Source organism: Staurois parvus, unplaced genomic scaffold (assembly GCF_062004578.1).
Source record: "Staurois parvus isolate SC_StPar_1 unplaced genomic scaffold, SC_StPar_1.0 ptg000096l, whole genome shotgun sequence".
Lineage (NCBI taxonomy): Eukaryota > Metazoa > Chordata > Amphibia > Anura > Ranidae > Staurois > Staurois parvus.
The window spans coordinates 17,505,001-17,531,171 of record NW_028317892.1 but is presented as its reverse complement, the minus strand read 5'-3'; the positions used below and the strand labels follow the sequence as shown (position 1 = coordinate 17,531,171).

The 26,171-nt window shown below is 46.4% G+C and overlaps 1 protein-coding gene across 1 annotated transcript in view; it reads right to left on the bottom strand.

Annotated features, from left to right (window-relative positions):
• SHOC1 (shortage in chiasmata 1) overlaps nucleotides 1-26,171 on the bottom strand; it is a 250,127-nt gene that overhangs the window by 211,825 nt on the left and 12,131 nt on the right. Inside the window, exons 3-4 of the mRNA XM_089670970.1 lie at nucleotides 21,922-22,006; nucleotides 7,020-7,168 (exon numbers count right to left, since the gene is read on the bottom strand). Coding sequence (XP_089527096.1) covers nucleotides 7,020-7,168; nucleotides 21,922-22,006 — 234 coding nt within the window. The remainder of the gene's footprint in view (nucleotides 1-7,019; nucleotides 7,169-21,921; nucleotides 22,007-26,171) is intronic.

Here is a 26,171-nt window from a genome sequence, read left to right as displayed (position 1 = left end):
CAGACACAATTTCCCTAACACTGACGTACAAAGCTGTCCACCATACTGCCCTGAACTACATCACTGACCTAATATCCAAGTACCGCCCAGCACGCACACTCCGCTCCTCACAAGACCTCTTTCTCTCTAGTTCCCTGATCTCCTTCTCCCATGCCTGCCTCCAGGACTTCTCCAGGGTGTCGTCCATCCTCTGGAACTCCCTGCCCCAACCCATCAGATTAATACCTACTCGCCTCTCCTTTAGGCGCACCCTGAAAACCCATCTCTTCATGGAAGCCTACCCCACCCCCTGTTAACTTGCCGACCTCCTCCACTCTTCCTACCACTCCATCCCCCACAGCTATCTCCTCCTGTACCACTATCCCCTCCCTCCTAGATTGTAAGCTCGAAAGAGCAGGGCCCTCAATCCCCTCATGTTTTGCATTTTATTGTTATTGTTCTGTCACATGTTCTGTCCCCCTTTGTAATGTACAGCGCTGAGTGAACTACTGGCGCTATATAAATACTGTATAATAATAATAATACCGTTGGGCTTCCCATTCTCTGGCTTATCTTGGCGTTACACTTACTTCCTCCTACTCTGCCTTATTTTTGGCTAATTATTACCCCTTATTGCGCTCTGTTACCTCCCTGATTCATTCTTGGCAGTTTCCTTATTTATCATGGATTGGCCGGATACATGCTGTCAAGAGGACTATCTTGCCGAAGATCCTGTACTTTTTCCGTACTCTCCCTATTCATGTTCCTGCGTCTTTTCTTCGTGTACTACAGAGCCGGATTCTCAGTTTTATTTGGGCTCATAAACATCCCAGAGTGCCTAGAGCCACTCTGTATACTCATAGATTACAGGTAGGTTTGGGAGTTCCACACATTTCTAGATACATGGCGGCTCAGATTTCCCAGTTGTCTATGCTTCATGCCACGACAGATATCCCCTTATGGGTACTCTTGGAATTACCCAACTGTGCTCTGCTTTCCTTAACTACATTGCTTTGGCTCCCACCTAAGTTGCGCCCTCCGGATTTGAGCCCGATCATGCTTTGCAGTTTACGAACCTGGTATTGTGTAAAATATTCGGGTAATTTGATTGTCATTTCTACCTCTTTTGACGATTACGCATAATCTTTTATTTCCACCAGGCCTAGCACATCCCCCTTCTTTTTCTTGGTGGACCTCCCATGGCTTTGTTATTGTACATGATTTTCTGAGCACTCTGACGTTTCCATCACTGGAGTCTCTTCGAGAATCAGGGGGGGTCCCGCCATGCAAAATATTTTCGGTATTTGCAATTGCGCCACTGGGCCCTCTCCCTCCGTCCTACCTCTACATACCCTTACCGCAAAACGCCCTTTGAACACGCCTGTCAGCATTCCCCAGGGTCCCCTGGACTCATTTCTGTAATTTATGCCTCTCTTAACATTAGGTCCTCCTCACCACCTCTGTCTTATGTCTCTCAATGGGAGCGAGATCTGGGTGTCTCGATTGTGGCGGAGGATTGGCGTAGGGCCTGGGGGATGGTGGCAAAATGTTCATTCAATACAGTCACTCTTGAGGCAGCCAACAAAGTTCTACTGCGGTGGTACTGGGTCCCGGCTTGGACTGCTAACTTTAATCCGACTGGTGGAGATAGGTGTTTCCGGAACTGTGGTCTACGCGGGACGTCTTGCACATTTGGTGGTCGTGCCCGCGATTGATAGGCTTCTAATCTAGGGTTTTTGGTTTGCTACAAACGCTATTTCATATTACGGTCCGTAGGGATGCAAGGGTGGCCCTCCTGCATTGCCAAATTTTGGGTCTGTCTAGGTCTCAGCAGAAATTGGCATCTTACCTATTTATTTCGGCCAAACGTGCTATAGCTGAAGCTTGGAGAACCCCTTCGGTTGTCTTCCAGGGGGTGAGGAACCGGATGAATGCTATGTTGTTCAATGAATAGATGTCTAGCGTTCTTCATGATTCTCATCCAAGATTCCTTAAGGTTTGGGAACCTTGGATACGTTATTCCTTGCCATCCTTGCCTCCTACTAGTTATGGACTCTTATAGTCGCTGCCTGTGCTAGCCCTGGATCCGTGATCCTTTTAGTTTCCCTTCTCCCATGTTTTCTTTCTGATTCCCCTTTTTGTTATATTTTTTTTCCCTTTCTTCTAACCTTTTTTCTTTCCTCTTTTTTTTTCCGATATTATGTTGGATTACTGCTGCTATTTGGTTCAGCTTTTGCTGTCCCTCCTTGATGTCATTGGACATTTCGTTATTAGACGAACACAAGTCAGCAGGATGTCTCTGTTTATGTGTTATTATTCTGCTCTGCCCCTGTGTGGGAATATTTTGAGATTGTTGTATTTTTAAAACAAAAATTTCTTAATAAAAACTATTGAAACAGAAAAAGATATGCACCTGGTGAGTACGTATTTTTACTATTTGTCACCAAACCACTGGATTGTGAAGTCACTAGAAACTCCTGTATTGATCACTCATCACGAACTGTCACCATTTTATTAACTTATTATTTTACTTATGTTTTACTACTAATATTTTATTACTTTATTTGGACTGGAGTACATATTGATTTAATTGGAGTATATATTGGAGTAGCACTTTTTATACATATATTTATGAGATTTATGTTTTGGTTGCCTTTGTGTGCTATAGCTGCTATTATTTGAAGCGCTCACTGTTTTCACTTTCCGTATATAAAAAGTATAGTAACTGCTGCATAATATCGTTTTGATTAAACTGGTTTTTACAATGAGGGATCAGTGCAAAATTATTCCATATTTTAATTTGGTCTAAAGAGGTTAAGAGGGGAAATATTAATGTGACAGTAAGCCGTTAAATCAGGGGTGATCAATATACTGAGGTACTTAAAGGAGGAGGTTGTTGGACAAGGGGGTTTATTAGCTCATCCACAGTCCCATCCAGCAGCATTAGGGCAGATTTGGTCCAAATTATTTTGAGGACGCAGAAGCCCCCAAAAGTGGAGACAGTATTCATTACTTTCTGAAGAGAGGATGTAGTATTCCCTAGCATCAGCATCAAATTTTCAGCATATAGAAATCCTGGATAGGCCTGGATTGGGACTGGATAAGTGCTGCAAGGGGTTCTATGGCTATGGCAAATAAAAACGGGGACAACAAGCACTCCTGGCATGTTCCTCTGCCTAGCTGAAAAGGATGAGTGGTCCTACTGCTTGTAGTCAATGATACAAAAGTTAAATGTATCCCTGAAGCCGAATGTAGCCAGAAACGCTCACAGAAATCTCCACTCAAAGTAGCATCGAGGGATAACAATGCCTGGATTGTCTGGGGGGTTGCATGTTAACGTACAGCCTTCTCAAATAACAGTTGATTTATTGGGCATGGACTCAGCCTTTTCCGCGTATATGATAGTAGTTATTACCCTATTGAGTCTAAGGACCAGCACCTTTGCCAGTATCTTAACATTTGAAGAAGTGAAACTGGTCTGAACAAACTAGGGGTGTTAGTTTATTCACCTGGTTTCAACAGAAGGACAATCATGGCCCTGGTCATTGATGGTGGTGAGTACTGGTGTTGACCATTTTACCTGAACGGGCCCTTAATGCTCCAACAGAGGGTGACATTTGGTGGAATGGAGTTAATTTAGCTAAAAGGCGACCAGATCTCTCCCTTTCCTCATATTATTTCATTATTTATTTTATTACAGGTACTTAGAGTGCTGTCAATTTACGCAGTGCTTTACATATGTTGTACATTCATATCAGTCCCTAACCCTCAAGGGGTGTACAATCTAAGGTCCCTAACTTACATTCATGCATACACATTTTAGGGCCAATTTAACCACTTCAAGTCGGACACTTTTACCTCCTTGTCCAGGCCAATTTTCAGCTTTCAGTGCTATCACACTTTGAATGACAATTGCGTGGTCATGCAACACTGTACCCATATGAATTTTTTAGCATTCTTTGCCTTTCCTTTTCTCCACTGCATTTTTTTGAGACAGATAAAGCTTTATTTTGGTGGTATTTATTCACCACTGAGATTTTTATTTTTTTTTGTAAATGAAAAAGCCCAAAAATTTTGAAAAAAAGTGTTCTTTTGCAATTTTGCAAATAAATAATATTTCATCATAAATCTTGGCCAAAATTTATTCCGTTATCTTTTTAGTAAAAAAAAAAAACCCCAAATTAGTTTATAACCAAACATTATAATTTTTAAACATTTTTTTTTACTTTTTTATATATTATTATTTATGTTTTTTTTTTTTTTTTTACATACTGTCACCCTAGCAGTACAGTGTCACCATGGTGACACTTGTACTACTTGTGGGGGGTGATGAAGATTTTTTTTTTTTTACACTGATTGCTTTTACACCCATAAAGGCTGTAAAAGCAATCATTTCTCCTTCTTTCTGGCTGCACTCTTGCAGCCATTGAGAACTACTGTGTGAGCTGTGATTGGTCACAGCTTGTCACATGGTACAAGGCTGTTGTGAATAGCCTTGTACCATGTGACCTCACAGATTTCACACATAGTAAGCAATGATGTCAGAAGTGACATCTTGCTTACTACTCTGCATGTGATTACTAATTGGCCAATCAGTGATCACATGATCGGGACATCGCACAGAGGTCCCGTACAACGATCAGTGTTCCACTGTGTGCGGAGGACACAGCGGGCACCAGATCGTGGTGCTGCATGCTCCCAGGGATCGCGCACAAGCAGGGGGCCATTTATAAATGGCCACCCGACCCTACACTACCACCGTCCGGCCGTTTATATACAACGGCCGGACGAGAGGTGGTTAACAGGATCCAATTAACCTATCAGCATGTCTTTGGTTCTTCAACTCAATAAATACCCCATGGAGAAACGCCTTAAACATCTCCCAGAGCAGCAAGGGGTTTGGATGATCTGCAAGTGTGTGGAGGAACGGCTTAATTTGTAGTTTAACTCACAAAATTGCACTGTCAAATGAACGTTACCTTGGGGTTTATTTACTAAAGCTGGTGCACTCAGAATCTCATGCACTTCTGCATAGAAACCAATCGGCTTACAGGTTTTATTGCTAAAGCTTAACTGAACAAGCTGAGGTTAGAAGCAGATTGGCTACCATGCAGAGGTGCACGAGATTCTGAGCGAGCCTGCTTTAGTAAATAAACCCCCATGTGTTGCAGTAACACATACAGTATGAATTACCTCAGCACACAGATCTGAAGTTAGTTTTAACCACATGCCGCTCAGCCACTGTAGAAATACAGCAGCACAGCTGGGCAAAACCACGTTTTAAAACGTGTGTTTGCAAAACAGGTAGGGGGTGCGCTGCCGCCCTACCTGTCCTGCCGATCACGGCCGCGGATGTCAGTCGCCGGGTCACAGCCGGTCGTTACCGGCTATGTCCCGGCGATTAGCGGCAATCACTGACAGAGAGCACAGCTGCAATAGCTGTGCTTTCTGTCAGTTGCCTGACAGCTCCTGACACGCTGATTGGGACAGAAGAGTGTATCTGACCGGATCAGTGTGTCTCCGTGCAGTACACACCCCCGCCCCCTAGTAAAACACTCCCCTCACACAGTTAACCCTTTCACTGAATAATAAAGTTAACCCCTTCATCCCCAGTGCCATTATTACAGTGTCAGTGTTTTTTTTTTTTTTGCACTGATCACTGTATTGGTGTCACTGGGGATGTCAGTGACCCCAAGTCAGTTCCCCCCCAGCGTCAGAATGTCCGCCGTAGTCCCGCCACAAGTCGCTGATCGCCGCCATAAGTCACTGATCGCCGCCATAAGTCGCTGATCGCCGCCATTATTAGTATAAAAAAAAATTAAAAATCCCAGTATCTTTCCCGCCATTTGTAAACGCTATAACTTTCACGTAAACCAATTGATTTACACGTATTGGGTATTTTTTTTAGCAAAGACATGTTGCAGAATACATTTTGGCAGAAATTTATGACTAAATTTGATTTTTAAATTTTTTTATACTGGACATGTTTTATAGCAAAAAGTCCAAAATATTGTTTTTTTTTCCTCAAAATTGTCAGCCTTTTTTTTTTTATAGCGCAAAAAATAAAAACCGCACAGGCGATCAAATACCACCGAAAGAAAGCTCAATTTGTGGGGGAAAAAAGGAGGTAAATTTCATTTATGTACAGTATTGCATGACCACGCAATTGTCCGTTAAACTAGCGCAGCGCTGTATAGCAAAAAAATGGCGTAAATTGCAGTATCTATACCATAGTTTGTAGATGCTATAACGTTCACACAAAGCAATCAATATACACTTATTGGGATTTTTTTTAACAAAACATGTAACAGAATACATTTTGGCCTAAATTTATAACTAACTTTGAGTTTACTATATATTTTTTATAGCTGAAAGTAAAAAATATCGTTTTTCTTCAAAATGTTTGGTCTTTTTTTGTTTATAGCGTGAAAAATAAAAAGCGCACAGGTGATCAAATACCACCGAAAGAAAGCTCTATTTGTGTGAAAAAAAGGATGTACATTTCGTTTGGGTGCAGCATTGCATAACCACGCAATTATCAGTTGAATTAGTTCAGCGCCGAGTAGCAAAAAGAGGCCTGGTCATTAAGGGGGGTAAATCCTCAGGAGGGCACGTGGTTAAAGTGGTTCTAAAGCCTTAAGGTTTTTTACCTTCATGCATTCTATGCATGAAGGTAAGTAACCTTGTGTTGCAGAGGATCCTCCCCAGACCCCCTGGTACTTACCTGAGCCCAATCACATTCTTGCGATGTGCACGAGAGCAGTGGTTCTCCTGGCTCTGTCCCTCTTCACAAGTTCACACATACAAGAGCAATGTTGCAGGCGTGGATGTTAATAACATTGGACTGTGCTGTGAAAAGCACAGCACACAAGGAACAAACCTTAATTGTAACCTCACCTAGAATCTTAAATTTATAATAAATTTAAATTTTCTTTTCAGGATTTTTCTAAAGAAGGCTTAATTTTTTAGTGACAAAACCAAACAGAAAAAATAAATATGCTGCCTGAGATGCAATGGACAATAAGGTCATACAAACTTACGTTCTGTATAGTTGAAGGGGATGGTTTTCCAGCATTCATCAGTATGTGATGCTTCACCAGCACAACTCTCACTGACAAAGCACACGCACTCTAGGTCTGTCTGAGAACAAGGGTTTGAACTGGGAACTATAGCCAAAGCCTCTTCATGCCTGTAAAAGGGGAAATGTATTTGGATCTCTTTATAATTGGTATTATTTGTAGCTAATTAATGGTCACTTCAGTTATGTATAACAGAGATAAACGAGAAAGGCAGGAACAGTTGGTCCTTCAGGAAGGAAGATGCCCAATACTGCAACTTTCCAATCTTTCTAACAGCTTTTATAATGTAAATAAGGACTGAACTAAAGTGCACTTTTCAGCTCCTGTTCTGTTTTTATATTTAGATAGTTCAAGACATTGCAAGAATGAAAAAGTCATAGCTGGGAAAGGCAGCAGGGTAAGCCGAATGACTTGAACACCTTCAGTGCTTCTGCTGTGAATTTTGAGAACTAATTGCTCCACAGTGTCTGCACCTACATGGGATATGGAGAGTGTGATTTAGGCTCCGGTCACACTTGTGGGACTTTCTCAAAGTGGCTGAGACTTTAAGTCACATAGATCTGAATGGGTGCCATCAGGGGCGGACTGACAACTCATGGGGCCCCTGGGCAATAGGGGATCATGGGGCCCCTGTGTCCTTGCCCAAACTCAAAAAAGCCTATGAAAAAAGTACCAGGGGCGTCTCATGGGGCCCCCTACTGACCCGAGTTTCCCAATGGTCAGTTTGCACCTGGTTGCCATTGAAAACAATGGGCTGTGATTTGTCAAGCGACTTTGTGTACAAGAGAGTTCGGTGATCAGCGGTAATGAGATCACTGAGTTCTCACCCTTTGAGCTGACGGGGGACAGCTGCGGCATCGGACCGATGCTGCATCCACCTAGGTAAGTATAAATAAGGGAAAAAAAGCCCTCCTTCTCAAAGGTTTTTGTTTTTGTGCCTGGTGTTCAGCTTTAAGGTGTACGTTTACTGTGTAGAGGGTGGAAGTCTTTCTTTACTGGTGACTGAAGGTCAGATGAACAGGAAGAAGAAGGGTTGATGCTTTGAGTGTTTATCTTCTTTTCATTTTAGGTAAAAAAAAGACCAAGCATAAAGAGTGTAGAGATAATTGTCATGGCAGCCTGGCAAATTAGAAGGTCTTTGAGGGTAAAAAGCTTAGTCACATGGTTACAAAATTGCAGGCCCATCTGGTGGTATGGTGCTTCCAATTGCTTGGTTGTGGGTGGTTCTCCAAGTAGGTATGACCCTTGGGAGAAAGTAAGGACTCATGTACATGGACCTTGCTGTCCTGTGTTTGACATGCATTTGGAAAACACATCAAATGCAGGTCAGGAAAATCCTATTGACTTTAAAGTGTTACTAAACCCAGGACCCTGCATTCACTATATCTGCTTCCCACAGTACACACAACATGGAAATGCAAACATTTTAGTAAATATAAACTTCTAAATCCCTTTTCTCATCAGCAGTTAGAGCAGTCTTGTGACTTCTATCAGTGTTCTGCAGAGCACTGGTTAAAGCTTGTAGGAGTAATTTTATTTTTACCCTAAGAGGATGCAGAACCCCTGACCCCTGTCTGGACAGTGCTTTTTGGCCCTGTGCTGATCACATGCACTCTCCTAAGAAAAACTAAAAACCTCTTTAGCAATACAAACCAAACTGAACATGTGCAGAGTGTCTCCACACGATATGTCTTATCAGGAGATAAGAGGGGGGTACTGGAAGAAGGGAAGGATCAGAGAAGTCAGGATCATACATCCTTTTTACACAATGCAGAGGATTAACCCCTTAGGCTCCTCAGTGGGAATAACAAGCATGCTTTACTGCATATACAGACTGATTTTACTGCTGTGGCTTTAGTAACACTTTAAAGCAGTATTAAACCCCAAACCAAAAATATATTAAACTGCAGGTTACCATTCATTTTCTTTTTTTAGGATTCTTGCCTTTATTTTCACCTGGTGATCGAGCCAGTAGAAGTTAGAGGGTTGAGATAAACCATTTAAAATGACAAGGTTGCTAGGAAAGGAAAGAAGTGGAGTGGAGGAAAGGAAAGAAAAGAAAAGGAGTGGAGGAAAGGAAAGAAGTGGAGTAAAGAAAGAGAAAGGAGTGGAGTGGGGGAAAGGAACAGAAAGCAAAAGGAAAGGAAAGGAAAAAAAGAAAGGGAAAGGAGTGGAGTAAAGAAAAGGAAAGGAGTGGAGTGGGGGAAAGGAAAGAATGAAGGAAGGATGGGGAGGAAAGGAAAGAATGAAGGAAGGATGGGGAGGAAAGGAAGGAGTGGAGTAAAGGAGTGAAGTGGAGGAAAGGAATAGAAAGCAAAGGAAAGGAAAGGAAAGGGAAAGGAGAGTAGTGGAGGAAAGGAAAGGAGAGGAGTGGAGGAAAGGAAAGGAAAGGAAAGGAGAGGAGTGGAGGGGAGGGGAGGAAAGGAAAGGAAAGGAGAGGAAAGGAAAGGAGTGGAGTGGAGTGGAGGACAGGAAAGGAAGAGGAGTGGATTAGAGGAAAAGAATGGAAAGCAAATGAAAGGAAAGGGAAAAAAAGAAAGGGAAAGGAAAGGAGTGGAGGAAAGGAGTGGAGGGGAGGAAAGGAAAGGAGAGGATAGGTGTGGAAAGGAGGGGAGGAAAGGAAAGGAGAGGAGTGGAGGGGAGGAAAGGAGAGGAGTGGAGGGGAGGAAAGGAAAGGAGTGGAGGGGAGGAAAGGAAAGGAGTGGAGGGGAGGAAAGGAGTGCTGTGGAGTGAAGTGAAGGAAAGGAAATAAGTGGAGTGGAGTGGAGAGGAGGAAGGGAAAGGAAAGGAGTGGAGGAAAGAAGTGGCGTGGAGGAAAGGAAAGGAAAGAAAAAGAAAGGAAAGGAAAGGAAAGAAGAGGAGCGGAGTTGAGTGGAGGAAAGGAGTGAAGTGGAGGAAAGGAAAGGAGGAGAGGAGTGGAGGAGAGGAGTGGAGGAGAGGAGTGGAGGAAAGGAAAGGAGAGGTGTGGAGTGTAGTGGAGTGGAGGAAAGAAAAGGTAAGAAGTGGAGTGTAGTGGAGGAAAGGAAAGGAGTGGAGTAAAGAAAAGGAAAGGTGTGGAGTGGGGGAAAGGAAAGAAAGAAAGAAGGATGGGGAGGAAAGGAAAGGAATGGAAAGGAGTGGAGTGGAGTGCAGTGCAGTGGAGTGAAGTGGAGGAAAGGTAAGGTAAGGTAAGGTAAGGAGTGGAGGAAAGGAACAGAAAGCAAAGGAAAGGAAAAAAAAGAAAGGGAAAGGATGGAGAAAAGGAAAGGAGTGGAGGAAAGGAAGGAGTGGAGGAGGGGAGGAAAGGAAAGGAGAGGAGGGGCATGGAAAGGAAAGGAGAGGAGTGGAGGGGAGGAAAGGAAAGGAGTGGAGTGCTGTGGAGTGGAGGAAAGGAGAGGATTGGAGGGGAGGAAAGTAGTGGAGTGGAGTAACGGAAAGGAAATAAGTGGAGTGGAGAGGAGGAAGGGAAAGGAAAGGAGTGGGTAAAGAAAATGATAGGAGTGGAGGAAATGAAAGGAGTGGAATGAAGTGGAGTGGAGAAAAGGAAAAGTAAAGGAGTGCAGTGGAGGAAATGAAAGGAGTGGAGGAAAGAAGAGGAGTGGAGGAAAGAAAAGGAAAAGAAAGGAAAGGAGTGGAGTGGGGTTGAGGAAAGGAAAGGAGTGGAGTGAAGTGGAGTGGAGGAAAGAAGTGGCCTGGAGGAAAGGAAAGAAAAAGAAAGTAAAGGAAAGGAAGAGGAAAAAAAGGAAAGGAAAAGAAAGGAGTGGAGGGGAGTTGAGGAAAGGAAAGGAGTGGAGTAATGGAAAGGAAAGGAGAGGAGTGGAGTGGAGGGGGGGGGGAAGGAGAGGAGAGGAAAGGAAAGGAAAGGAGAGGAGAGGAGAGGAGAGGAAAGGAGTGGAGTGGAGTTGAGGAAAGGAGTAGAGTAGAGTGGAGGAAAGGAGTGGAGTGGCGGAAAGGAAAGGAATGGAAAGGAAAGGAGAGGAGTAGAGCAAAGGAATGGAAAGGAAAGGAAAGGAAAAAAAGAAAGGGAAAGGAAAGGAGTGGAGGAAAGGAAAGGAGTGGAGGAGGGGAGGAAAGGAAAGGAGAGGAATGGAGGGGAGGAAAGGAGTGGAGTGCTGTGGAGTGGAGTAAAGAAAAGGAAAGGAGAGGAGTGGAGTGGAGTGGGAGGAAAGGAGAGGAGAGGAGTGGAAGGGAGGGGAGGAAAGGAAAGTAGAGGAGAGGAGTGGAGGGGAGGAAAGGAAAGAAGTGGAGTGCTGTGGAGTGGAGTGAAGGAAAGGAAATAAGTGGAGTGGAGTGGAGGGGGGTGGGGGAAGGGAAAGGAAAGGAGTGGAGTGAAGGAAAGAAGTGGTGTGGAGGAAATGAAAGGAAAGGAAAGGAAAGAAAAAGAAAGGAAAGAAGAGGAGTGGAGTTGAGTGGAGTGGAGGAAAGGAGTGAAGTGGAGGAAACGAGAGGAGAGGAGTGGAGTGGAGGAAAGGAATGGAAAGCAAAGGAAAGGAGAGGAGAGGAGTGGAGTGGAGAGTAGTGGAGGAAAGGAAAGGAGAGGTGTGGAGTGGAGTGGAGGAAAGGAAAGAAGTGGAGTGGAGGAAAGGAAAGGAAAGAAAATGAGTGGAGGAAAGGAAAGGAGTGGAGTAAAGAAAAGGAAAGGAGTGGAGTAGGGGAAAAAAAAGAATGAAGGAAGGATGGGGAGGAAAGGAAAGGAATGGAAAGGAAAGGAGTGGATTGGAGTGGAGTGGAGGAAAGGAAAGGAGTGGAGTGGAGGAAAGGAACGGAAAGCAAAGGAAAGGAAAGGAGAGGAAAGGAAAACAAAGGAAAGGAAAGGAAAAAAGGAAAGAAGAGGAGTGGAGTGGAGGAAAGGAAAGGAAAAGAGTGGAGTTTAGGAGAAGAGTAGAGTAGAGTGGAGTGGAGGAAAGGAAAGGAGTGGAGTGGCAGAAAGGAGAGGAGAGGAGTGGAGGAAAGGAATGGAAAGCAAAGGAAAGGAAAGGAAAAAAAGAAAGGGAAAGGAAAGGAGTGGAGGAAAGGAAAGGAGTGGAGGGCAGGAAAGGAAAGGAGAGGTGTGGAAAGGAGGGGAGGAAAGGAAAGGAAAGGAGAGGAGTGGAGGGGAGGAAAGGAGTGGAGTGCTGTGGAGTGGAGTAAAGAAAAGGAAAGGAGAGGAGAGGAGTGGAGTGGAGTGGGAGGAAAGGAGAGGAGAGGAGTGGAAGGGAGGGGAGGAAAGGAAAGTAGAGGGGAGGAGTGGAGGGGAGGAAAGGAAAGAAGTGGAGTGCTGTGGAGTGGAGTGAAGGAAAGGAAATAAGTGGAGTGGAGTGGAGGGGGGTGGGGGAAGGGAAAGGAGTGGAGTGAAGGAAAGAAGTGGTGTGGAGGAAATGAAAGGAAAGGAAAGGAAAGAAAAAGAAAGGAAAGAAGAGGAGTGGAGTTGAGTGGAGTGGAGGAAAGGAGTGAAGTGGAGGAAAGGAGAGGAGAGGAGTGGAGTGGAGGAAAGGAATGGAAAGCAAAGGAAAGGAGAGGAGTGGAGTGGAGAGTAGTGGAGGAAAGGAAAGGAGAGGTGTGGAGTGGAGTGGAGGAAAGGAAAGAAGTGGAGTGGAGGAAAGGAAAGGAAAGAAAATGAGTGGAGGAAAGGAAAGGAGTGGAGTAAAGAAAAGGAAAGGAGTGGAGTAGGGGAAAAGAAAGAATGAAGGAAGGATGGGGAGGAAAGGAAAGGAATGGAAAGGAAAGGAGTGGATTGGAGTGGAGGAAAGGAAAGGAGTGGAGTGGAGGAAAGGAACGGAAAGCAAAGGAAAGGAAAGGAGAAGAAAGGAAAACAAAGGAAAGGAAAGGAAAAAAGGAAAGAAGAGGAGTGGAGTGGAGGAAAGGAAAGGAAAAGAGTGGAGTTTAGGAGAGGAGTAGAGTAGAGTGGAGGAAAGGAAAGGAGTGGAGTGGCGGAAAGGAGAGGAGAGGAGTGGAGGAAAGGAATGGAAAGCAAAGGAAAGGAAAGGAAAAAAAAGAAAGGGAAAGGAAAGGAGTGGAGGAAAGGAAAGGAGTGGAGGGCAGGAAAGGAGAGGTGTGGAAAGGAGGGGAGGAAAGGAAAGGAGAGGAGTGGAGGGGAGGAAAGGAGTGGAGTGCTGTGGAGTGGAGTGGAGTAAAGAAAAAGAAAGGAAAGGAGAGGAGTGGAGTGGAGGGGAGGAAAGGAAAGGAGAGGAGTGGAAGGGAGGGGAGGAAAGGAAAGGAGAGGCGTAGAGGGGAGGAAAGGAAAGAAGTGGAGTGCTGTGGAGTGGAGTGGAGTGAAGGAAAGGAAATAAGTGGAGTGGAGAGGAGGAAGGGAAAGGAGAGGAGTGGAGTGGAGTGAAGGAAAGTAGTGGCGTGGAGGAAAAGAAAGGAAAGAAAAAGAAAGGAAAGGAAAGAAGAGGAGTGGAGTTGAGTGGAGTGGAGGAAAGGAGTGAAGTGGAGGAAAGGAAAGGAGTGGAGGAAAGGAATGGAAAGCAAAGCAAAGGAAAAAAAAGAAAGGGAAAGGAAAGGAGTGGAGGAAAGGAAAGGAGTGGAGGGCAGGAAAGGAAAGGATAGGAGAGGTGTGGAAAGGAGGGGAGGAAAGGAAAGGAGAGGAGTGGAGTAAAGATAAAGAAAACGAAAGGAAAGGAGAGGAGTGGAGGGGAGGAAAGGAGAGGAGTGGAAGGGAGGGGAGGAAAGGAAAGGAGCGGCGTAGAGGGGAGGAAAGGAAAGAAGTGGAGTGCTGTGGAGTGGAGTGAAGGAAAGGAAATAAGTGGAGTGGAGAGGAGGAAGGGAAAGGAAAGGAGTGGAGTGGAGTGAAGGAAAGAAGTGGCGTGGAGGAAAAGAAAGGAAAGAAAAAGAAAGGAAAGAAAAGAAGAGGAGTGGAGTTGAGTGGAGTGGAGGAAAGGAGTGAAGTGGAGGAAAGGAAAGGAGTGGAGGAAAGGAAAGGAAACGAAAGGAGTGGAGTAAAGAAAAGGAAAGGAGTGGAGTGGGGGAAAGGAAAGAATGAAGGAAGGATGGGGAGGAAAGTAAAGGAAAAGAATGGAAAGGAAAGGAGTGGATTGGAGTGGAGTGAAGTGGAGGAAAGGAAAGGAGTGGAGGAAAGGAACAGAAAGCAAAGGAAAGGAACAGAAAGCAAAGGAAAGGAAAGGAGAGGAAAGGAAAGGAAAGAAAAGAAGAGGAGTGGAGTGGAGGAAAGGAAAAGAGTGGAGTGGAGTTGAGGAAAGGAGAGGAAAGGAGCACAGTAGAGTGGAGGAAAGGAGTGGAGTGGAGGAACGGAAAGGAGAGGAGTGGAGGAAAGAAATGGAAAGCAAAGGAAAGGAAAGGAAAGTAAAAGAAAAAAAAGAAAGGGAAAGGAAAGGAGTGGAGAAAAGGAAAGGAGTGGAGGGGAGGAAAGGAGTAGAGAAAAGGAAAGGAGTGGAGGGGAGGAAAGTAAAGGAGAGGAGAGGCATGGAAAGGAGGGGAGGAAAGGAAAGGAGAGGAGTGGAGGGGAGGAAAGGAGAGGAGAGGAGGGGAGGGGAGGGGAGGAAAGGAGAGGAGTGGTGGGGAGGAAAAAAGAGGAGTGCTGTGGAGTGGAGTGAAGTGAAGGAAAGGAAATAAGTGGAGTGGAGAGGAGGAAGGGAAAGGAAAGGAGTGGGGTAAAGGAAAGGGGAGGAAAGGAGAGGAGTGGTGGGGAGGAAAAAAGAGGAGTGCTGTGGAGTGGAGTGAAGTGAAATGAAGGAAAGGAAATAAGTGGAGTGGCATGGAGGAAAGGAAAGGAAAGGAAAAGAAAGGAAAGAAGAGGAGTTGTGTTGAGTGGAGTGGAGGAAAGGAGAGGAGAGGATGGAGTGGAGGAAAGGAATGGAAAGGAAAGGAGAGGCATGGAGGGGGGGAAAGGAGTGGAGTGGAGTAACAGAAAGGAATGGAAAGGAAAGGAAATAAGTGGAGTGGGGTGGAGGAAAGGAAAGGAAAGGAAAGATGTGGAGTGGAATAAGTGGAGGAAAGATGTGAAGTGGAGTGAGTGGAGGAAAGAAGTGGTGTGGAGGAAAGGAAAGGAAAGAAAAAGAAAGGAAAGGAAAGAAGTGGAGTGGAGGAAAGGAAAGAAGTGGAGGAAAGGAGTAGAGTGGAGTAAAGAAAAGTATAGGAGTGGAGGAAAGGAAAGGAGTGGAGTGGAGGAAAGGAAAAGGAAAAAGAAAGGAAACGGAAAGGAATGTAAAGGAGTGCAGTGGAGGAAATGAAAGGAGTAGAGTGGAGGAAATGAAAGGAGTGGAGTGGAGGAAAGAAAAGGAGTGCAGTGGAGTGGTGGAAAGGAAAGAAGAGGAGTGGAGTTGTCAGGAATGGACTTGCCAATAGTGGTGGGACTCACCTGCCTTGTGGGCTGCAGTACCAGGGCTGGCCAGCGGGTGCTCTCAACAACCAGAGGTTCACTTCGGCAATTAGCCATCACCTGGGGCTGATTGCAGGTGGTGTATTTAAGGGATGGCCAGACCTGCAGTCTGTGCCTTGGTGTGTGTTTTTCCATGTGCCCCTGTAACTTGTAACCTGCATTCCTGTTCCTGTTTCTGCCTGACTTGTTGCCGACCCTGCCTGATCCTGACCTCTGCTGACTTCTCCTGTTTGATCCCTGGCTTGTGACCCTGACCATTCTCTGCCTGACCCCCTGTACCTACCTGTCCGTTAGTTGCTGTACCCGGCTCGTGACCTGACTACTCTCCGCCTGCTCCTCCTGTACCTACCTGCCCGATAGTTATTGACCCGGCCTGCCTGACTACGTTGTGCTCTATATGTGTATGTACCTGTGTATCTATATCAGTTTAGGTTTGGGTTTGTTTCACCTTGTTGTATGTATTTGTGTTAGCTTGGGGTTTGGTGCACTGCGTTTATGTTTGTATTGTTAGTCTTAATAAATTGTCTTATTTATACCATATCTGAAGCTTGCATTTCCCTGTGTCAGTCCACACACGTCTGGTCACACCCGCATCCCTGACATTACACCAAGGCCATCCTGACCAGAAGTGGCTGCACAGGGAAGCCATCTTGACTTGTTGCTGGGAAGGATGGATCTTGATGAGGTTGTGTATTTGTCGCTGCTGGTTTTTGATGACAGAGAATATGCTTATCAGACTCTGAGGGAGTATACCCGGGATCAACTGCTAGCATGTATACGGGTCGCTCATGTTCTAGTAGATCAGGGCACAGAGTTCTCTGAGGTGCAACCTTTGATTCAGGTTTGTGTAGAGTTGGCTTCATCTGGTACCCCTGAAAGCAGGAATAACTTTTTGCCACCATTTAGTGCAGACCAGGTAGAGTCCCTGGTATGGTTATTAGAGGATGATGTGGATTGCTTCTTGGAGCATTATGCTGCATGTTCACAACAGGTATTAAGGGATTGTATAAACGCAGTGCAGTCTTTGAGCAGACAGGCTTTGTGTAAGCTGAGCTTTGTTCAACCCATACTGCAGACATGGTCAGACTTGTTGCACCCAGCTTCAGTCAGCTTACAACGTCATTCCTCCACTCAAGGCATTCTTCCTGCATCTCCGACAGCACCCCCAGTGACGGCCCAGTATACTCTGCTAACTACCACATATCAGTCCTCTGCTCCCACTCGCTGCACCTATCCTTTCTTTAACCCTGTAAAGAAGTCCTCTGTAGCAACTGCTCCCTCCTCTGTTCCATCCTCCAGCTCTTCTCTGTCTTCAGCTGCTCCATCCGTTTACAAACCTGCGCTTACTTACAGTGCTCCGGTAACTAAAACCAGGAAAAGGCGAAAATTCTTTCCAACCAATACCATGCTGCCACTATCCAAACCGGTCAGCCTGCCATCTGAGAACCCGCCTTCCGTGGTTCAGCCTGATGTCTTTACCCAGCCTGATGTCTCTACCCAGCCTGATGAACTGATCCAGCCTGATGATCCTATTATGCCAGACGACTCGGAGCCCGCAGTCTTGCCAGACGACTTGGAGCCCGCAGTCTTGCCAGACGACTCGGAGCCCGCAGTCTTGCCAGACGACTCGATGCCCGCTGTTCCGCCAGATGACTCGGAGCCTGATGTCTCTACCCAGCCTGATGAACTGATCCAGCCTGATGATCCTATTATGCCAGACGACTCGGAGCCCGCGGTCTTGCCAGATGACTCGGAGCCCGCGGTCTTGCAGGATGACTCGGAGCCCGCGGTCTTGCCAGATGACTCGGAGCCCGCGGTCTTACCAGATGACTCGGAGCCCGCGGTCTTACCAGATGACTCGGAGCCCGCGGTCTTGCCAGATGACTCGGAGCCCGCGGTCTTGCCAGACGACTCGGAGCCCGCGGTCTTGCCAGACGACTCGGTGCCCGCGGTCTTGCCAGACGACTCGGTGCCCGCGGTCTTGCCAGTTGACTCGGAGCCCGCGGTCTTGCCAGATGACTCGGAGCCCGCGGTCTTGCCAGATGACTCGGAGCCCGCGGTCTTGCCAGATGACTCGGTGCCCGCAGTCTTGCCAGATGACTCGGTGCCCGCGGTCTTGCCAGATGACTCGGAGCCCGCGGTCTTGCCAGATAACTCGGAGCCCGCGGTCTTGCCAGACGACTCGGAGCCCGCGGTCTTGCCAGACGATTCGGAGCCCGCGGTCTTGCCGGACGACTCGGAGCCCACGGTCTTGCCAGACGATCCAATGCCTGATGACCCAGTGCCCGCTGTCATGCCTGGTGACCCAGTGTCCGCTGTTGAGCCAGATGACCTGGTGCCCACGGTCGAGCAAGACGATCCAATGTCTGTTGTACCTGGTGGCCCAGTGCCCGCCGCTCCACCTGGGGGCCCGGTGCCTGCCGCTCCGCCTGGTTGCCCGGTGCCCTGCCGCTCCGCCTGGGGGCCCGGTGCCCGCCGCTCTGCCTGGGGGCCCGGTGCCCGCCGCTCCGCCTGGGGGCTCGGTGCCTGCTGCTCCGCCTGGTTGCCCGGTGCCCTGCCGCTCCGCCTGGTTGCCCGGTGCCCTGCCGCTCTGCCTGGGGGCCCGGTGCCCGCCACTCCGCCTGGGGGCCCGGTGCCCGCCGCTCCGCCTGGGGGCCCGGTGCCTGCTGCCCTGCCTGGTGGCCGTGTGCCCGCTGCTCCGCCTGGTGATCCAGCGTCCAGCCTGATGTGCCTCCGTCCGGTGCCCAGCCTCACGTGCCTCCGTCCGGTGCCCAGCCCAACGTGCCTCCGTCCGGTGCCCAGTCCATAGTGCCTCCGTCGGGTGCCCAGCCCGAAGTGCCTCCGTCCGGTGCCCAGCCCGAAGTGCCTCCGTCCGGTGCCCAGCCTGAAGTGCCTCCGTCTGGTGCCCAGCCCGAAGTGCCTCCGTCCGGTGCCCAGCCCGAAGTGCCAGTCTTTGATATCCCGCCAGTCACCGGACCCGGGCGGTGGAACATTTTGCCCAGCTAGGACTGTTTGGAGCGTCCTGAGGCCGCTCCTTGAGGGGGGTACTGTCAGGAATGGACTTGCCAATAGTGGTGGGACTCACCTGCCTTGTAGGCTGCAGTACCAGGGCTGGCCAGCGGGTGCTCTCAACAACCAGAGGTTCACTTCGGCAATTAGCCATCACCTGGGGCTGATTGCAGGTGGTGTATTTAAGGGATGGCCAGACCTGCAGTCTGTGCCTTGGTGTGTGTTTTTCCATGGGCCCCTGTATCTTGTAACCTGCATTCCTGTTCCTGTTCCTGTTTCTGCCTGACTTGTTGCTGACCCTGCCTGATCCTGACCTCTGCTGACTTCTCCTGTTTGATCCCTGGCTTGTGACCCTGACCATTCTCTGCCTGACCCCCTGTACCTACCTGTCCGTTAGTTGCTGTACCCGGCTTGTGACCTGACTACTCTCCACCTGCTCCTCCTGTACCTACCTGCCCGATAGTTATCGACCCGGCCTGCCTGACTACGTTGTGCTCTATATGTGTATGTACCTGTGTATCTATATCAGTTTAGGTTTGGGTTTGTTTCACCTTGTTGTATGTATTTGTGTTAGCTTGGGGTTTGGTGCACTGCGTTTATGTTTGTATTGTTAGTCTTAATAAATTGTCTTATTTATACCATATCTGAAGCTTGCGTTTCCCTGTGTCAGTCCACACACTTCTGGTCACACTCGCATCCCTGACAGGAGTGGAGGAAAAGAAAGGAAAGAAAAGGAAAAGAATGGAAAGGAGTGGGATGGACTGGAGTTGAGGAAAGGAGTGGAGTGGAGGAAAGGAAAGGAGTGGAGTGGAGTAAAGGAAAAAAAGGAGTGGAGTGGAGTAAAGGAAAGGAGTGGAGTAAAGGAAAGGAAAGGAAAGAAGAGGAGTGGAGGGGAGGAAAGGAAAAGAGAAAAGAGGGGAGGAAAGGAAAAAAGAGAAGAGAGGGGAGCAAAGGAAAAGAGAGGAAAGGAGAGGAAAGGAAAGGAAAGAAGAGAAGGGGAGTGGAGGAAAAGAAAGGAAAGGAGTGGAGTTGAGGAAAGGCGAGGAAAGGAAAGGAGTCGAGTGGAGTGGAGGAAAGGAGTGGAGTGGAGGAAAGGAAGGGAAAGTAGTGGAGTGGAGATGAGGAAGGGAAAGGAAAGGAGTGCAGTGGAGGAAGGAGAGAAAAGGAAAGAGGTGGAGTGGAGTGGAGTGCTTTTATCCATTTAAGTAACACTTTTATTCCAAAAGAAAAAAAAAACTGTTTGCTGTAACTAATTAAAAAATGTTAGCTGGAGTTTAGTTTCAATTTTTTTAGTCAATTCCATCTAAATGTGCTAGTCTAAAGCCTCTTTAGGGCTGCTGGATTTGTTTAGGGTCCCCCCCGAAGCTCTGCATGGCCAGGCAACACGCATTTCCCACACTTGCACACTCATAGTAAGTTGTTTTTTTATTAAGAGGTTAACAACTTGGATGGGGTCTAGGGGTATACAGTATGGGATGCCCAAGGAACTGTAAACAGGAGGACAAACTTCCTAACAGCAATAATGTACAAAAATGTGGATCCAACAGGATACCTCCTCAGACCCCAAATTAATCCTTCCTCTTTACCCGTGTGCACTGAGAGTATCCCTGGGCAAGGGATTCCAATATCTAACAATGAAGTAGTCCCGGATGAAAACTAGTTGGGGTCTTGCAACTGACTGCCCCCTCCCTTTATCTGGCCCAGGGGGTGTAGGAGTACTCACACTGTCCTGTCCTGTCAGCATGGTGGATTGGTAGCTGCTTTCAGGCCTTTTGCTGGGCTGGCTCCTTCCCTGCTGCTCAGGATGTACTCCCTGTGGAACAGTGAAAATCCTCCTGTCCAGCAACCAGCCTGTAGGTAGGCTTCCCTCCCTGGGGGCTCCTTCTCCTTCACTCCAGCTCCTTTTTTTTTCAGTGCATCTTCCACCCAACTTGCCTGGTGCTCAGGCTCTTCCACATTTAGGGGTTGTCCTTGGTCACCATGCCCGGCCTCCTGCCTGGGCACTGGCCAAGTTCTCTTAAACATCTAATCTTCCTCCTCCCCTCTTCTTGAAAGTTCTCTGAGTTTCTGGAAGGGAGAGAATGCTCCATAAGCCCTGATCTGTACAGCCTCCCAGCCTGTCCTGAGGTGAACTCCTGCCTCACTCCTAGGCTGCCATCCAGCCTCTAACCACTAAATAATAAACCTAGCTACCAAGAGGGTGCTACATCGGGTACACATTGGCTAAAAATCAATCAGTTCAACAGAAACCGGCTGGCTTCTGTCGAAGGGACATGCTGCAAACCCAATATTCGATCAGTGCTTGCAATGGATGCCAATGACTGTAAGCACTGCTTAGTGTATTCTGGTGGGGGGGGAGCTGAATACAAAGAGATCACTGCATCAGCTTCACTTGTGTGAAGGCTACTGGCCGGATCACCAGGTGAAATAAGAGGGGAAAAAAAGAAAAATGCAGCCACCACTTCTAAGGATTGATAAGCAGCAATATATTACATTTTTGTTTTTGGGTTTAATATTGCTGTAATTGTGCAGTGTGCATGGCAGTTCAGAGGCTATATTTGACCTGCTTTGTGCTCTAGGAGGATGCAAAACCCCAGACCTCTGTCTGACCAGTGCTGATTGGCCCTGTGCTGATCACATGCACTCTCCCAAGAAAAAAAAACCTCTCTAGCAATACACATCAAACTGAGCATGTGCAAATGCCTACAGTTCAGTCTGTCTTATCAGGAGATAAGAGGTGGTCGCTTGAAAAAGGGGAGGAACAGAGAATAAAAAATCAAACAGCCTTTTTACACAACGCAGAGGATTAACCCCTTTGGTTCCATAGTGAGTATAACAAGCATGCTTTACTGCATATACAGACTGATTTTACTGTTGTGGGTTTGGTAACACTTTAAAACCCATATCATACAGTCTGCATCATTATTAGAAAGTAAAATTAATTCATGTGGAATTCACAAACCCTTTAGTCATTTTTACACTGCATTGCTGCACATTTTAATGCAGGTTACATTGCATTGTTGAGTGTTGGGTTAGCAAAAAGAGTGATTAGACACTCCCAGAAGAGGAGAGCACTACAATGTGCAAGAGGGGAATTGTCTTTGGAAGTAGCAAGGTCAGAAGCACATTGCAAGTTAATAAAAGTAATTTATGGAAAGGGAAAATGCTGATATGCTCTTACTTGCAGTGTTTTGGCAGGGTCCCTTTAATAATATATAATACCACAGATTTACTTTAAGGCTGCATAAACTATATACAAATAGTTACAGAAGCAATACAATTCCCTTAGTGGATGCAATTTCTTAAAAAGATCACAATTTAAGCAAAAATGTGTTAAATACTTCTAGCATAAAGGTATAAGAGACAATGGTCACAATAATGTTAAGCAGTAGTAAGAAAGAAATGCAGACCAGTTTCATAGAATATAAATGAAGCTACTCTTATATTAAACTTGTTGGCCTACATAATGTTCCATCTCTATATGTATGAAATGGGCTATATAACAGGATGCTAACAGAAAAAAATAATAGATACACAGAGGATATCGGTGCGTACCTTTCCAGAAAGTCATCAAGGTAGTTGTATGTTTTCCACGAATGTATTATTGAGTCCTCTTCGTGTATCTTGCAGGTTGGAATAGCTGAGATTGAAATAAAATTACAGATCAAAATAAAGCTAAAAGGTTTTAACAGTAGACCCTGCATTACAAATGACAGTATTTTCTAACAGTTAAACTTCATAGTTCTGTCCATTTCATGCCATTGATTGTAACGTGGCATTAGAGAATGCCAAAATGATATAGCCAATCTTCTTTCTAGAGAATTTTCCGAAATGGGGTAGGCTTATCAATCAAGCTTGTAATTTCCTTTTTGCTTCTAATATTACACATGCCCCTAATTTTTTTTTTAATATATTCTTTATTTAGATATAAGGGTGTACAAGCCAAAGTATTCAATCCATACCATGCACCAACTTGTAGATGTACTTGTAGATGTACAAACATTGTGATACGCGAAACATTAGTTGAAACATACATAAATCTCAAGTACATTGCGGTAAAATTGCAAAAATAGATAAAGATCTACAGGTGGCATAGTATAGGCAGAGTAAGATCCCGCAAATAATAGGCTGCTCCCCTTAACCTTTTTTCTATATATCAACATGCGTGGGAGGCTAGCAAACAGCCTAGTCCCGATAACTGACCGGGCACCCAGAATAGCAATGGGGGAGGGCAATGAAAGTAAGAGAAAACAAAAAAGGGTGGAGGTGGATTTCTTCCACTCAGTGTCCCATCTCCTCTTCTGAGGGAGCACTGGACTGATCAAAAATAGATTTGTACTCCTCACAAAATGTGAATTTGTGCCAGTAGAACCACCTCTTCAAAAATTTGTCACAGGTATCCCAGTTAGTAGAGATGAGATCCTCCATTCTGTTTATTTCCTCAACTTTAGCCAGCCACATAGCGATGGAGGGGGGTTGAGTTTTCCAGAGGTCAGGTATGCAGCTTTTGGCCGCATTAAACAGGTGGGGTAAGATTGACCACTTATAAGTCTTCTGAGGCATGGAATAATGTAAAAGGAACCAGACTGGGTCCAGGGGGATTTGGTGGTCTGTAAATTTTGAAGAGATTTATCTGACTTAGCTTCAGAAATTCCAGAGCCTATCGTATGTCCAGAATATGTGCAGGAGATCCCCATGGGCATCCCCACACCTCTAGAAACAATCCGAGAAATGTGGGTACATGCAATTAAGCTTAGCTGGAGTCAAGTACCATCTAGTCAGAACCTTGTAATGCAATGAAAGACAGTCTGGAGTCCTTAGGGGGTGCATTGACAAGACTGTACATGAGCAAAACTGATTGTCTCAGTGGGGTGGTAGCCACACCTTCCCTTTCAAAGGGAGTAAGGTCACGCCTAATTGTGGATGCGGGAAGCAGAGCGGTCAAAAAGTGAGAAAATTGGTCTTTCGGCCAAAAGTCCAAGGATCGGACTTGAGGATGAGCCATCATTGTACCGGTCATGGGCCAAGAGCTTCACTGGGCAATCTGGCTAGCCCAGAACGCTTGAGCAAATGCAAGCTCTTTAAAGTGAGGGTCTACTAACCCGGGTTGAGAGAAGGGCTGCCAAGGATAGGGAATGATAAGGAAAGACCGCTAGAGATCCCAGCCATGGGAAATATCTTCCTACAAAGCATTCAGGTCAACCCAATGGCAGCGGGAATATCATCTACACAACAGAGGAGGGATGCAAGTGGGACCACTGAAGCAGCCTGTTCTATCATGAAGAAGCCCCCAATCTTAACTACCACAGGTACAGTATGTATCTGTATATCCCTTATGACAATTTTAACATTTCCACTAAAACCTGTTTATTCAGTGACAACTTTATTATTTAAGTTTACTTTAGCCAATATAAATTAGCAAAAATATTTTTTCCATTAAATCTATAGGAAAACAGGTGTAAAAATAATTAAAAAATATTTATCTCAATTTTGACCAGTGATTGTTAAAAAAATGTTTTAGTAGAAATAAAAAGTAATTATTTTATTCTTTGATTTGCTCCATTGACAATGACATTAAAGTTATGTCTCTGGTACAAAGTATGACAATGTTATTTGCAAATGAAAAGAAGGTTTTTTTATTATTTTGTGCATTTTGTGCATGAAAAAAAGCAAACAAAATGAACATAAATTAATAGAATGAAAAAAAAAACAGCAGAAAAATAAATAGCTACCGTATTTTCCGGCGTATAAGACGACTGGGCGTATAAGACGACCCCCTACTTTTCCTGCTAAAATATAGGGTTTGAGCTATACTCGCCGTATAAGACTACCCCTCTTCCAACGCACACCAAATAAAAATGAAAAAACATCAGATTTGATTTCAATATGGTATGCTATTTCAGTATGGTATTCCAATGATGGGGTGCTATTCCTCCCACTGACACCAATGATGAGGCACTACTCCTCCCACTGACACCAATGATGGGGCACTATTTCATCCACTGACACCAATGATGGGGCACTATTCCTCCCACTGATACCAATGATGGGACACTATTCCTCCCACTGACACCAATGATGGTGCCCCATCATTAGTGTCAGTGTGTGAGGAATAGTGCCCCATCATTAGTCAGTGGGAGGAATAGTGCCCCATCATTAGTCAGTGGGAGGAATAGTGCCCCATCATTGGTGTCAGTGGGAAGAATCGTGCCCCATCATTGGTGTCAGTGGGAGGAATAGTGTCCCATCATTAGTGTCAGTGGGAGGAATATTGTCCCATCATTGGTGTCAGTGGGAGGAATAGTGCTCCATCATTGGTGTCAGTGGGAGGAATAGTGCTCCATCATTGGTGTCAGTGGGAGGATTGGTGCCCCATCATTGGTATCAGTGGGAGGAATAGCACCCCATCATTGGTATCAGTGGGAGGAATAACACCCCATCATTGGTGTCAGTGGGAGGAATAGCACCCCATCATTGGTGTCAGTGGGAGGAATAGCACCCCATCATTGGTATCAGTGGCAGGAATTGCGCCCCATCATTGGTGTCAGTGGGAGGAATTGCGCCCCATCATTGGTGTCAGTGGGGAGAATAGTGCCCCATCATTGGTGTCAGTGGGGAGGAGGAATAGTGCCCCATCGTTGGTGTCAGTGGGGGAGGAATAGTGCCCCATCATTGGTATCAGTGGGGAGAATAGTGCCCCATCGTTGGTGTCAGTGGGGAGGAGGAATAGTGCACCATCATTGGTATCAGTGGGGAGAACAGTGCCTCAACGTTGGTGTCAGTGGGGGAGGAACAGTGCCTCATCGTTGGTGTCAGTGGAGGAGGAATAGTGCCCCATCGTTAGTGTCAGTGGGGGAGAGGAGCGGCTGCTCCTTCTTCCAGTTCGGTCGCTCGATTTTCGCGGGGCCGCTCGGGTCCGCCTCCTCGCCGGTGATTGGTCGCCTGTGTGCCTTTCCAGTGCTGGTGCCCAATCACCGGTGAGGAGGCAGAGCCGAGCGGCCGCGTGACCATCGAGCGGCCGAACTGAAAGAAGGAGCAGCCGCGCTTCCTGGACCGGATCGTCGTGCCAGGTAAGGTACAGCAGCCCCTCTGCCCACCCCTGTACTTAGTGTCCGTTGAAGGAGGAGGGGGGGCGGCGCCGCGCCGCGCCGCCCCTCGCAAAAGTGCCGCCCTGACACCGGCTCTTATACGCCGGCTCGCACCGGCGTATAAGACGACCCCCGACTTTTCAGAAGATTTTCAGGGGTTGAAAAGTCGTCTTATACGCCGGAAAATACGGTAAATGGAAAAGGGGAGGAAGGACTTATTTAGAGCTGATTAGGGTTACCTAAGGGCTATTCAGGGGTTAGATTAGAATAGTTTAAATGAAATGTTATAGTACATTGTGAAAAACATGGTGTCCAACCATACTAGCATATTATGGCTTTACATAGCAGGGGAAAATCTTTATTTTTTCCCTTTAAGTTTACTACTGCTTTAACTAAAGGCTCAATTTAAAAAGCAAACAAACATGTTGTACTTGCCTGCTCTGTGCAATGGTATTGCACAGAGCAGTCCCAATCCTCCTCTTCCCAGGTCCTCCATCAGCACTCTGGGCCCCTCCCCTGCCACTTGCTATGGGAGTACTTGTATGTGCTCGCTCCGGAGCCCAGCTCTGTGTTGCTCTGTATTACTGGTTAACTGGCAACACTGAAAAACACTGTTTAGACACGTTTTGCTGCAAGCACTGTAAACTATTGTGCCCATTACCGCTAGTATAGTTGGTAAATCTGGCATAGTCTGCACATTAAAGGGAAACTGAACTC